The 14445-nt window shown below is 37.8% G+C and overlaps 1 protein-coding gene across 1 annotated transcript in view; it reads left to right on the plus strand.

The window, feature by feature from the left end:
* Positions 1-14046, plus strand: part of VIPR2 (vasoactive intestinal peptide receptor 2) — a gene marked incomplete at both ends in the record, with an annotated part of 59323 nt that extends 45277 nt beyond the window's left edge. Inside the window, 7 exons of the mRNA XM_082015162.1 lie at positions 383-533; positions 1832-1892; positions 3223-3292; positions 8590-8681; positions 11922-12051; positions 12138-12179; positions 13873-14046. Of these exons, the coding sequence (XP_081871288.1) occupies positions 383-533; positions 1832-1892; positions 3223-3292; positions 8590-8681; positions 11922-12051; positions 12138-12179; positions 13873-14046 (720 nt within the window). The remainder of the gene's footprint in view (positions 1-382; positions 534-1831; positions 1893-3222; positions 3293-8589; positions 8682-11921; positions 12052-12137; positions 12180-13872) is intronic.
* Between the last annotated feature and the right edge of the window lie 399 nt (positions 14047-14445).

Below are 14445 nucleotides of genomic sequence, written 5' to 3' on the forward strand. Positions count from 1 at the left end.
TAGACAGCTGGGATTTTAATATATTTATTAGCCACCTAATAGATGATAATTTAATCTAATAGCCATTCATTAATTAACTGTTGCAAAAATGTGCATTTATTGATAAACACCACCTTTTACAATATTTATGCTATGAAGTTTTCAAAATTTCTGAGTGAATTTGCTATAAGAGCCATCTAAATAATTTTTTTATAATTCATTTTCTTTTTATACATACAGTTAACATTTACAATATCTCAGTTTGCTTGACAGAAGAAAAAAAGAATTCTACTGGACCTGGGTTAGTAGTATTACATGGAGTTAAGACCTGTAGGATATATTAATAACAGAATAATACAGCATCTTTCCTGCAACAACTTTGATACCTATTCTCTTATTTCAGGTGGGCTGCAAGGCTATTTTGGTGTTTTTTCAGTATGGTGTTATGGCAAACTTTTACTGGCTCTTAGTTGAAGGACTTTACCTCCACATCCTCCTTGTGCTAATATTCTCCCCCAACAGACACTTCACAATCTACCTGCTGATTGGATGGGGTAAGGACTTAAACATCTTCCAATAATATTTTTGTTTACATATGCATGTATTAGCCAACTTCAGTGTTTCACAACAAGGTAGTCATGCCATTTCTGTTGGATGACTCCTCAGACTCCCTAGTTCCTCAGTTCAGCTCCAGCATAGGTTACAGCTGCGGTACCATGGGTGGGAGTAGGCACAAAACTGCTGAAGCATAACTGCTAGCTTGCTCCCTGGCATGGCTCTGACGTGTCCCAACCTGCACAATGCCGTGGGGTTATTCAGGATATAGGATGGTGTAAGGACCACCACTGCAAAACTTACGATTCAGGCTGTCCTAATTGGGGAGGAAAAAAAAAAGTTTAGCTGCACAGCCACAGGCTATGCTATTTGCCTTTTTAAAAAACTCAGTAATATTGTCCACCTGGTTTTAAATCAGAATCTTTGGGTTGAAAGGGACGTTTTAAGGTCATCTAGTCCAACCACCCTGCAATGAGCAGGGACATCTTCAACTAGATCAGGTTGCTCAGAGCCCCGTCCGACCTGACCTGGAATGTTTACAGGGATGGGGCATCTACGACCTCTCTGGGCAACCTGTGCCAGGGTTTCTCCACCCTCATTGTCAAAAATTTCTACCTTATATCTAGTCTAAATCTACCCTCTTTTAGTTTAAAACCTTATTTAAGGTTTAGTTTAAAATCTTTATTTCCCCTTGTCCTATGGCAACAGGCCCAGCTAAAAAGCTTGTATTTAACATGTATTCCTTTCATTTCCAGAAAGTGCAATGATATTTATACAGAGCACTTTAAAGCTTCCAGTAATAGGTGGTCATAAAACATTTAGGTATTGCTGGGAAATGGGAGTCACAGAATCACAGAATCACTAGGTTGGAAAGGACCTTCAAGATCATCGAGTCCAAGAGTAAACCCGTCTGTGGAAATGGTTCCTCATGAAATGATCTACAGTTCGGTTTTATATTGTAGTCCTTGGAAGTGCATTGGGAATGCATAACTTGTAACTATCTCCCTTGTAGGTCACTCTGACAGCTTGAAAGAAGCCTAAGAAAGGGATGTTTTTTGTGTATTAGTCATTATGGCTGCATTTTTATAAGAAAGAAACCCACTTCCCTGCAGTCTTTGTTTGTAACGCATTGCTTACATCACATAGCTCATCAGCTGGGCCCTCCGTCCATTCACTAAACTGTTTACTATATGCTGTATATTTGGGGAATAATTGATTACTAGCAAGCTGAACCTTTTTTTTTTTTGTGGACTTATATTTCTGTGATCGATCTCTAAACCTCATTGGGATTTTTCAGGAATTCCTACCATATTCATTATTACGTGGACAGTGACACGGATCATTTTAGAGGACACTGGGTAAGTCTGTTCAGGAGGGAGAGCTTAAAGCCTCCAACTGTGCCAATGCAATCCTTGCCTTGGATGTGGTGGTGTTCACAAAAAAGTATTTTGCTGTTCTGAAGGGGACGAGCACAAAACAGAAATTTCAGATATGGCAATAAAGGGACAGGCGTTTAGGAGCTCTTATGCTTGCTCTTTATTTGAAAATCTCTAAGAGCAGGAGACGGCAGAGGTTGGTTATGATTAACGTTACCCCTTGAGACCCACATTTAGAGCTTTCATCTGCTTTGGAAGTCAAAATAATACTTAAAATAGCAGTAGGAGTCCTTGGGTTCAGTGCTGCAATACAGTGCAGAAAGATGTTGGGCATTCTAATTTGCTAACTAGCGGCTCAGAAGATTGAAATCTAGATAACTTTGGGTATATCTAAATTACATTCCCAGAAGTGAAGCAGTGTGATGTAACTATATGTTGGATGCACATAGTCAGGTAAAACTATGACTAACTAGCGTTAGGCCTGGCTCCTGGCATGGGAAGGGGAACTGAGAGAATTTTATAGGAAGATCAGACTTGCTGCTGCTGCTGGCCCCAAGGAATGGGAGAGCATTCCTAGCTAGTGGGACAAACAGTTTTCACACTCTTTTTTAGCAACATTACTAATATTTTTCAATTGATTCTGTAACTAAACTGAAAAATCATGTCCTGCATAATCTCTAAGTTTTCTTTGCAAGATCTCTAACATGGAAAAAGGCTAACTCCTTTTTCCTTTGTCATTATGATCACAGTTAGAGGAACTCTCAAGGGTATTGCCATTCCTTAAGATTAATCTCTCAGACCACTTATTCTCAGAGTATTTAGACCAAAAGTGCTAAATTAAAAAAATGTAATTTTCAGTTTTTCAGATGTCGTTTCACGTTCTGTCTCACATTTTCCTAAACCAGTTCCAGCCATCTGTAACCTAAATATCCCACAAGGAATTACGTCATTTCAGTTGTATCTGTCAGTTGCTTTAGATCATCTTGCTACCCAGAGGCTTGTGTTAAGTGCATATTGGAAAAGTGTCCTTACGCAAAGTGGAACTAAGCTTGGTTTCCCTAAAGGCCAACATCCTCCATGATGTCTAATAGTACAGTCAAGTGTGCCTAGTGTTTTAGCTGATTTGAATATGCATATTAAAACCAGGGAAATAAAATTTAAAGCAGAAAAAGATTGAATGCCAAATTCTAGGCTAGAACAGGTATTATTTTAGTGTGTTTTGACTTGTATATAAGAAATACTTCTCTTCATAGGTCTTGCTTGCCAGATGATATTAATGTCAACATCATTTTCCCTCTTTTTTTTTTCATAGTTGCTGGGATACAAATGAGCATGGTGGTCCCTGGTGGGTTATACGAATACCAATTTTAATTTCTATTATAGTAAGTAAACTTCGAAGCATGAATTATAGATCAGTTCAGTATTGTGCCATTTATCAATATAGCCATTATTCTTTACTGCTAGTTACAGATAGGCAAGAATTCCGTTTTAATGAAAAGAAATTGTGCTGTAGGAGAAATGTTAAACAGATGCCAGGGCCATTAAAATTTGTTGCCTTCAAAATTTATCTGCCTTCTATTAAATGAGCAGTTGCTTTTATTTGTATGTTGTTCTTTCTTTAATATCTCTCCTGTTTATAAGCCTGGGGGATGCAAAAATTTAATTACACTTTGCAATGAATTGCAGATTTGATTTTGTGTGCAAATAGATAGCCCTGCAATTGAGAATCTGATACTATTGTAGCCATAAAAAACTGTGGCTGTGTATATCTTTCTTTAATTGGTAGGCTACTGAAATACATATTGAACATGAAGTATTTGCAAAGGAATACCATTTGAGAATGTTTCATGGGGTTTTTCCTATGTGGAACTCATTAGAATTACTGGAGTAGCGTAATAAAATTCCTGTTCACTGTGATTATTGTGTAATTAACTTTGGGCATAATATACTACGGTTATATGTCCATTCCTGAAAACAGTCACAGTGCAAATTAATACATTTTAGATACAGTTGCTTTATTTTTAACATTTTAGTCAGAAAAATTCAGACATTATTAGATTACAGAAGATTTCAAGTGTCTACATTATTCTTGGGCTTGCCTTTCAATCTGTGCCAGCTGAAAATCATTTTGAGAGAACTTCCTATCATCTTCATCAGAGTGAATGCTACAGTGTTTAAAGAGAAAGCAGAGTAGACATATGTGTGAAATGACATAAGGTAACTCACAGAAAAGTTGGTATATGATATGAAGAAATGGGCATGCAACAGAACTGCAGCATGAAGAGGAGTATGTGTACCTCAAAGGAGCTGGAGAATGGCGGATGGTCCAGAGTGAAGAAAACATGCTGAGAGATAAAAGCAAAACAAACCACCTGGTGTTTACAGAAAGATGAAAGTCTATTCTCTGGATGTTCAATTTAAACAGCTATCTGGTAGGCAGGTGAGACTTCATGTGCCAGAAAGCAGTGCTTCTCCAAAGGAGTCATAGACCTGGAAACAGAAGTTATCCAAGTGTTCATTGGCAGACTGGATCTCAGCAAAGACTCAGAAATTAGTTGTGAGTTAAGAACATGGAGTACTTAACATACTAGTCAGTCAGCAAAAGTCCAGTATATCATAAAACATGTACCAGAATCACTGTTTGAGGCAAAGGAACGGTCGTTCTCCAAAGGGATTCTAAGACATAGGGAAACATTTTGCCAGTTACCTTTTTTGGCTTGCCAGGTGCACAAGTTTAGAATCTGCTGTCTCCTTCCAGATATGTTTCTTGTCTTAAACAGCATGTTTTAGGGATGAGAGCAACTAAAGAGAGCCAAGTGATTCTGCAGTGTTTACTGTGAGAAGCCACTTACTTCTCCGATTAGATGATTCTTCAGTTGTTTGATCAACTGCATTTTGCATTTGGGAATTTAAGTTGTGAAAGGGAGTGATACTCACCCTTTCCTGATGGATAAGTAACGTATCTTGTTGGAACATCGAACTACAGCCAGCATGTTCATTGTGGCAGCTAGGATGCTATGCAGACTTACTGCTGTGCAAAGTAGAGCATGCATTCATAGCTCAAGAGGAGCTAATGAAATGTCTTGTAAAATTGGTCATCGATGAATGAAAAACACTACATTCATGAGAACATTATTTTCAATATACATACACCATCATAAGCCTCAACGTTTCCTGATACCTTCTCGAAAAAGTAGAAGTTGAAGATTCAAATCTTTGAATAATGAGATCAGTGCTGCGTGCCATTCAACAATGAAAATAGATCATTGCAAGTTCTTTGGATAGTTATTGTGAAAGAGTCATGATGTTCCTTGATAAAAGTATGATGTACTTGTATCATACTTACTCACACTGTGCCTTCAGTCTGCTTGAGAATGTAGGGAAATTGGAAGACTTGCAGAGAATGGTGACAAGGATGACCAGCAATAGCAAAAGGCTTCAGCAGTAGGAAGGACATCTATGTAAGTGGTCAATGAGGTAAACACAGGAAAACTCTGAAAGAAGCTGAATTTCAGGAAAAGAAAGGAGAGCAGAACACCTAAGCTGAGAACTCTCATCTACTGTCTTATGTAATGGCATGAAAGCAAGCCCAGAGCATGGTTGATATTGAAAATCTTTAAGATTTCTTTAAGGAAGAAGAGTGAAGAAAAGAGGAGTAGAATAGAGACTGATTGTGAGGATGATGCCATGAATATTTTTGAAAGACAGAGTAAATCAAGCAAAGGTTTTAAGGAACAATGGTTTAACTGCATTAGATTTAACAAGATGTCTGCTTAATCTTCATGCCATATTCACTCTCTTCCATCAGTTTCTGTGTTAACTCCAAACATTTTCTCTGCTTAAAAGATTATACTTTCTATACAGTTGTTATCCAGCACCAAACATGAGACAGCAAACGTGAGAGCAAGTTCTGAAGTCACTTCTCATGAAGTGGGAATGGTTTCTGTTAATTTGGCGTGTCAGAAACTTTCCCTGGAATCTCCTGCTGACAATTTTGGCTTGAGAAAAGTTATTTGGCAGGTTTCCATGCTTCAGACTGTACACATTTCAGAGTTATTTAATAGAGGATGACTATGCCAAACAGTTAATGTGGTGTTACCCATATTCTCCATTTAGCAAATACCTCCACAGCTGCGTTCTCCACACTTCCACTTGCATAAACTGTTCTCATTTGGGAAGGAGTGGTGTTCTGTCACATCAAAGTAACTGAGAAATGTTTATCTTGTTATCTCACATTGCAGGTAGTATAAGGGACTAAATGGCAAGAAAGAAGCAACATGAAGACACTTTAAATGATACATGCTCGGACTATGTGTTTAGGCTCAAAACACTTATTGTCAGAAGTCAAATAGTAGAAAAGGGTACCAGCAGCATCTTGCTGTTACTCCACTAAAGAGGCATCATTTGTCCTCACTCTCTTGCAGTTTCTCTGCATTCATATTCTTTTCTTATTTTCCTGTTCTTAGATGTTCATTGAACGGTATATATATTCTATTTTATTTAAAGACATTATGCTCAAATTATTTTATGGGAATGAAAAGCTACGATATTAAAAGTAAAGTTCCAGGGCACTACTTGTTTCATATTTTATTGAAACATGCTATTCTAAATCAGGTGTATACTTTAGAGGATTTTAACAGATGATCAATTCAGTAATAATCTTAAAGAAATTAATTTGCTCCACTGTAGTAAGTCAGTGGCAGTTGCCACCTTTAAGATCTTAATACCCAGTTTCAGTTGGCTGGATTTACAAGCTCAGCACTGTCAAGGACTGTTACAAACTCCAAACAAGAATGTATGTTTTTCATTAATCCAAGATTGTGCTTACAGACAGAAAAGTATGTGTTTGAAAACAGGCTTAAAAGTAATACATAAATGTCAGTCGAGAATATGAGTCACCTGAGTGTAGTTTTGCAGATGATTTGATGCTTCAGAAACCACACGGATGGCAGTTTATTCTGTTACAGTAGAAACTAGGGATGCCTGTGAAGAGCGATAAATTATTCTGCCAGTCCCTTTGCAAATACAGAATAAATATTTTTCCTCCTCCTATTTTGTGGCTAAGAAATATACAGTGAAACGGAAGCTCTCTCCTTGTCCATTAATACTGGCTGCAGTGCCTATGGCAAACTAAATGTATATCCCTTGGTCTGTACACTCTGGTGTTTTAAGTCTGTAGATACAATCACCAATAACAGGCTTCTGCCTGTTACTTTTATAGGAGATGTACATCAAGGAAAACTTCTAAGTCATCATCTGCCTGAAAAATGTATGTTAACTTCAGTAAAGGCCTATATTTTCTAACATTTCTTTTTTTGTTTTTTTTTCCAACAAAAGTACTAGATTTAATTTTCTTAATTTTTTATTTAATCCCTGTCATTTCCTGTCACTTCACCTGTCATTTCAAAGAAAATATTAAATACAGAGGGGCATGCAATTGCTATGATTATAGTTTATTTATTAACACCACAAATTGTACTGGGTATGTCAGAGAAGACACAGAAATTCACTGGACTTGAAAAAGCTTACAGATAAATTTTTAAGACTGGAAGAAGAAGAGTTCCAGCAATACATCAAGGCAGAGACTGAAAGTTTATAGCAGTGAGGCAGGCACTGTCTGGTTGGGTACCCAACCTCCTGATTTTGGGCTTTGGGATGGGGTTAGTTAAAAACAATAAAATGCTCATTTTCACAGTGCTAAAAATTTTTCTCTAGGTTGACTTCTTCTAAAATGTGTGAATTTGATGCAGCTGTTTAGGTAGCTGTAGCTGTAGTTTTTAGCTCATGTTGTTGCTGTGAAGGTGTGGATTCCAGGTGTTCCCTCGCTTTAGTATCGGCATGCTGTATTTAGTGTGTGGTTTTCTGGACCGCACCAAACAATCCAGCACCAGAAGGTCTGGTGAACACAAGATGCCAAAAGCCAAGAATGAAGAAATAATGGGAGTGAGACTTAGGATACACCGAGTTTTATACTTCATTTTTCTAGATTGATCAGGGTCTGATCATAACTTTTGTATGCAAGTGCCTTTCTATGAAATAAAATATGAAATAAAATAGTACTACTGTTCTATCTCAGGGGGCTGTCATGAGAATTAGACTGGAACGATTGAGTTCCTTCAGTGATAATGTCTGCATCGATACCCAAGACAGATAATTCTGAGAGGCCCTTTCTATGCTTGACTGGAGTGGACAGATGACCTGTGCAACAATCTTCTCTTCCCCTAATTCAGACAGAAAGTGTTAAAAGTCAAGGTGAGAGGCAAGAGAGAGTCAAAACTGTGTATGGGACTCACATTTTCCTTGGGCTTCCAGTTGTGAATCCACATGACAATTTAGGACAATGTTTGATTGCACCAAATTACATCCAGTGTCCTATCCTGCTAGGAAACCTGTCTTCAGCTGAGATTTTGGAAGGAGGGCATTTCTGACAACTGGGGCTTTCAAAGGCTTTTGCCAGCCAGACTAGAACTGGTGGCCATGCAGAGGTGCGCTGGATGTAGAGGGACCTAGAGGGACAGAAAACAGACAATAGGTTTGACATTGTAGAGCTTGATGTGTTCTGGCAGGAGGTACACAACACCCAGTGCTGAGCTGATTTATCTTACTTGAGAAGCATTTCTCTGTACTACGTATTGAGTAGATAGGTGAGAAATCACCATTATATTTGTTTTCTTTGCAGGTGAATTTTACACTTTTCATTAGTATTATAAGAATCTTACTGCAGAAGTTAAGATCTCCAGATGTTGGAGGAAATGACCAGTCACAGTACAAGTGAGTCATATTTATAGTTATTATATATAGAACCAAAATAATCTGTGTAAGATTTCTTCTACTGAAACCTACTACCAACAATTGCTGTGATACTATAACTACATTTGATTCAGAAGTACTTTTAGATGTGGTTTAAAGATCTTATCACTATGCTGAAATAGAGATGGACATAATTTTTTTTGTCAAACACTAAATTCAACAGAAGAAATGCAGTTTCATAAAGACAATAAGCTATTCTTGAATTTTAGTTTAATCCATGAATGGATATGCTGGTACAAAAGATATGGAGGGTAATATCTTTCTTACAATGTATAAATATTTCATTTTGACATAAAAATGTTTCAAGATCAAAGCACTTTGCTTCAACCTCCTTAAAACATTTTTCTTCCAATTTTTCAATTCTAAAATACTTTTTGTTGTAATATTTACATCTATTTTAAGAGTTGGAAAGAAGTTATGTTGTTCCCAAAAAGTAAAAAATAAGATACAATGTTTTATGTTGATTTAAAATCGCATCTTTAATTTTCTAGAGGAAAACAAGTGCATCTGATTCAGATCAACTTAATTTCTGTTTAGGCTTTCTTCTTTTGTGTTTTGGTTTGATCATCAAATCCTAACATCCATTGTTTCCACAGCTTTAGAATCAAGGAATATTGGGAGCAATTTAAATGCATTGCTAAAATTGGATTTGTTCTTTATTATGTTGCCATATCAGTTGTTGTTTTTTATTATAATAGCTGCTGGATACTGTAATCTAGAATCAAGAGTCTGTTGTAGTAGGTCTTACTTTCAAGTCCAGGTATAGACACCGAGTTTGACACTTCAGGATGTTGTTATGATATTTCCATGACAAAACCTAACATGAACGCTGAAAATTCAAACCCATGCAAGTGGCGTTTGAAAATGCGCTCCTGGATAACAGCTTTTCTTAATTTAAAAAATACTGAATTCCTGTGCTAAAAGCAGATGAAACATGGTGTGCTAAAGTAAAGCATATCTTTAAAGCCAAGAGAACTAGAACCTTATGTGTTTTATAAATAATGTGATACATTTGATACAAATTGAAGAATTCTGATGCACCACAGAAAAGGTGACATGACTAGATTGACATAAGGCTTTGCTTCATAGAGCTACAAGGGTCCATTTTTGTGTTTGCTGCTTGAATTTACTAAACATGTAGGAGAACCAAATGAACCTAGATGAAATTATGCAGTTGCCACATTACTATTCAGCACAACAACTGATCTGTGGGAAGGGAATCCTCTCAAGTTTACTTTTTGTGACAGGAACGTTTCTTTGTTTCTGTGTCGTATTTATGTATTTTATGAAAATGAGGCATTCCCTTCCTATCAGTCCCATCATTTTCCACAGTTTACTGGAAGCACTTCATAGTATAAAATGTTCAGTAAGAGCAACATTGTCCGTCATTATTCAGCCCTGTGGATTCTTTGTGTTTAGCATTTGATTGCCTGATTAAGTTTGGATTGGATGGTCTTTAGCTGATACCCATGGGAACAGTAGACTAACCTCCTCAAGAAATACTGCATCTACAGAGCAAATTAAGGTCTGGAAGGCTCGTTTTTTTCAAAATGCAAATGCATTTTGTAAAATACAGAGAAGAATAAGGCTCTTTTGTCTATCCCTTTCCTTCATTAAAATGTAAGTAAGTGCAGTGTAGAGAAAGTAACATCAGCTAGACAAAAATTATTAAAATAAGAATGGAGTGAAAGTGAAATATGAGTCTAAAATGCAAGTCACCATTTTTCTTCCCTTCCTCTGTCACACTTGCTTGTACCTGGTTCCATCCCTTTGTTGCTCATTTTACTTTAGCAGTGGGTAAGGTTAAGTTCAAATAAAATCAGTTTTCCATTTCACTTGGGAAACCAGGAAATTTGCTGCCATCGTCATCTCCTCAAGTTGTAAATTAATTTTTTCTGCTAAGGAAATCCTATTTGTCCCACTTACTGGTATCACCTTTAGATGCGAGGGTTTTACTATTCTTGAGAAACTTTGCTGTCAGAACTGATTATTTCCATGTAAACAGATGCAGCCTCTGGGACGCTATGAACAAAGGAAGGCCATGAAGACTGACACAGAAAAAAGAAAACCCTTCTTGAAATACCTTGATTTTTCTGTTAAAATAGGTGAATTCACAACAGCATCCTTTCATTGTTGAATCAAGTTATATTCATCAAGACAGTGATGAATTATGGGACTCAACATTATAACTTCTTGAATTTTATCTGATACCAGACATCCATAATCATGCATGATTGGCCCTGTATAATATATAAAACTGATGTTATTAGAGTGAAATGAGTGACAGATAAGGGATAATTAGCAATTCATCATTTCAGCAGTTTCACAGACAGTTTGTCAGGGCTGCTGTGCTTAATAATTTGAAGATCTCCTTCCTAAACTTCAGTAGTGTCTTGTGTTAAAATGTATTATGTAATTGATGACATTAAAAATTAGTTAATAGTATATGCTTAATACCATCAGTATAGTTACACGATTTTAGTATTTGGGGGTAAATCTCAAATTGCTCTTGAAAATCTTACAGTTGACATTATTCTGGATTACATTTTCTAGGTACTGTTTGCATACTGTGTATGTGCAATGTACGGACTAACCATACAGTTGCACATTTAAAGGAAATTAACATCAATTAATTTCAAGAGAGAGATTTTACCTTCCATACAAGAGGATCTGCCAGTATGACTTTGCAGGAAGGTGTTATTCCTTTCCACTCTGAACCCTTTATGCCAGGTAAAAAACATCTTGAGAGATCTGACAGCAGCTCATGACACTGCCGAATGTCATCCTGCGGAATAATGCAGTAAAATCCCACCCCAAAAAACTGTGCCATGAAACCAGGCTGGGAACTGAATGTGTGTCAAAGAGACACTGAAGAGGGCGAGTCCTACACTCTGCTGCTGTCCAGAGGGCACCTGAAAAAGGGTCTTTTGGTTTAGAGAGGCCCTGCAGCCTTTTGCCAGCTTTTGGAAGGGTGCAAGGTCAGCAAGATCAAGTATAACATGGAAATGCACGAGGTTACTATGTGGCTAATCTCATAGCAAGCCTGAAAGGAAAACAAATTGCAATAATTGACTCTTACTAAGCCTGTTTATAAATCTGAAGTCATACGAGGTTTATGTAAATGACATTGCATCAGGTTCTTACCTTAGTAAAGCAAGAGCTTATCATTAAATTCCCGCTTTTTGTCTTTTATTTACCCAGGAGACTTGCAAAATCCACGTTGTTGCTTATTCCGTTATTTGGAGTTCACTACACAGTGTTTGCTCTATTTCCTGACCGCAGTTCCAATAATTATAAAATAATCTTTGAGTTGTGTTTGGGATCTTTTCAGGTAAATTTTAAAGTTTTTATTCAAAAGAAGTTTTATTGACCTAGGTTGGTGCTGCCTACTAACTAAGGAATATTGTCTCTTTCCAGGGGTTGATTGTTGCAGTCCTGTATTGTTTTTTGAACAGTGAAGTAAGTCTCACCTTTCCCACTGAGGATGTTAAATATTGGTTTAGTAAATGTATAAGTGCCCCTGTAATACCACTCTGATACATGAAGCTTTTTTAGAAGATGGTTGCATTCCTATTTATGGAATATATATGTGGCAGTTTCGATGCAACAGCAGAAATTAGTGTATTTGGGTGAAGAGTTAAGAGTTGTTCGAAATCCAATTCTTTGCAAACCGAGGTGTTAGTAAGTGTGTCTTCTGTTATGTAACATGATCGAATTCTCACTCTGTTACAAGCAATATGGATTGTTCACGTGAGGTGCAACAAGTCTAGAAATTTATCCAAAACTTGCAACACCATTTAGTGAGTATTTAGAGGTAATCTGCTGACAGAATCTAACCCCCAGAACAGCAGCAGATTTTCAGAAGTGCTCAGCATGTAGCAGCTTTCCTAATCTCAACTGAGGAAGATACAAGGAATTCCTTTTGATGTCAGCCACTTTTGAAGGTAGACTATACATTAAAGAGCACGCAGTGTCTGACAGGAGGAATGTGTCTGAAGAAGACACCTTCTTGCACAGGGAATTGACATTCAGGTCTCCTGAGTGCTATTCTAGTCTTAGATACTCATAATATGCCTGATTTTGGGCTAATCATTTGATTCTATGCTTTAAGTACATGTGATTAATAGCTAGATACCAAAAGCTAATGTTGCAGCACAAGTGGTACAAAACTAATTTTGAAAGTGGCCTTGGGGCATCTTCTCGCAGACAGTGTAGCCATAGTCTTCACCTCAGTTTTGTGATCTTTGTAAAAATTGATTTGATCCTCTAGAGGGAATGGATGCCATCCAGAGAGTCCTTGACAGGTTTGTTGAGTGGGCCCATGCGAACCTCATAAAGTTCAACGAGGCCAAGTGCATGGTCCTGCACCTGGGTCGGGGCAGTCACCAATATCAGTACAAACTGGGGGATGAATGGATTGAGAGCAGTCTGGCAGAGAAGGACTTGGGGGCACTAGAGGATGAAAAATTGGACGTGAGCTGGCAATGCGCACTCGCAGCTGAGAAAGCCAGTTGTATCCTGCATCAAAAAAAGCATGGCCAGCAGGTCGAGAGAGGTGATTGTCCTCAGTATAAGAATTACATGGACCCATTAGAGTGAGTCCAGAGGAGGGCTACAAAAATTGTCAGAAGCCTGGAACAACTCTCCAGTGAAGAGAGGCTGAGAGAGTTGGGATTGTTCAGTCTCTAGAGGAGAAGGCTTTGGGGAGACCTTATTGCAGCCTTTCAGGACAAAAAGGGGGGATTATAAGGAAGATGGAGAAAGACTTTTTAGCAGGGCCTGTAGTGACAGGACAAGGGGTAATGGTTTTAAACTGAAAGAAGGTAGATTTAGATTGCATGTAAGGAAGAATTTTTTTCTATGGGGGTGGTGGAGACACCAGAAAATGTTGCCCAGTGAAGTTGTGGATGCTCCATTGCTGGAAGTGTTCAAGATCAGGCTGGACGGGGCTCTGAGCAACCTGATCTAGTGAAAGATGTCCCTGCTCATGACAGGGGGGTTGGAGTAGATGATCAATAAAAGTCCCTACCAACACAAGCCATTCTATGATTCTATTCCTAGAGGTCCCAGTTTGACAGCCAATAAACATGGAACAGTTCCTCACGTAAAAGAACATTTTCAGCTCATCTTGTGGATTTTCTTTTTAACACAGGTGCAAGGGGAGCTGAAAAGAAAATGGCGGAGTTTGTGCTGGAAGCAGACAGCAGGCAGAGATTACAGACTCCACAGCTCTTCGATTTCTCGAAATGGATCAGAAAGCGTTTCTCAGCTCCACCGGAATTCAAGGGCTCAGTCATTTATGCAGACAGAGACCACCATGATATAAATCAACTAGCTTCCTCAAAACATGAAAAAACTGTGGGATATATCATTCATTATGGAGCTTAATGTGATATTTTATAAAATGTACAGTTTAGTGCTTTGCTTTTCTACATGTTGGTATCTGGGAAATTGGTTTGTGCAGCCAACCAGTTAATAAGAGACACCTGCCCCATGAATGTTTTCTGTTTTTTTTAAGTGGCCTTCATATTAATTCTGATGTTCTCTTGCCATTTACTAGCCGTAACTATTCAAAAATTCATTTACTATAATGGTCTCTTTACCCTCCACCATCTCTACAAGATAGATGTATGGCATCCTGTTTAATGCAGACCGCTTTGGTACATGTTGAAAAGGCTAAGATGGGAAGCAAGAAAATTTCTTACACTTTATTTATACTTAAGGA

The sequence above is a fragment of the Phaethon aethereus genome (assembly GCF_964289735.1).
Source record: "Phaethon aethereus genome assembly, chromosome: 2".
In the NCBI taxonomy this organism is placed as follows: domain Eukaryota; kingdom Metazoa; phylum Chordata; class Aves; order Phaethontiformes; family Phaethontidae; genus Phaethon; species Phaethon aethereus.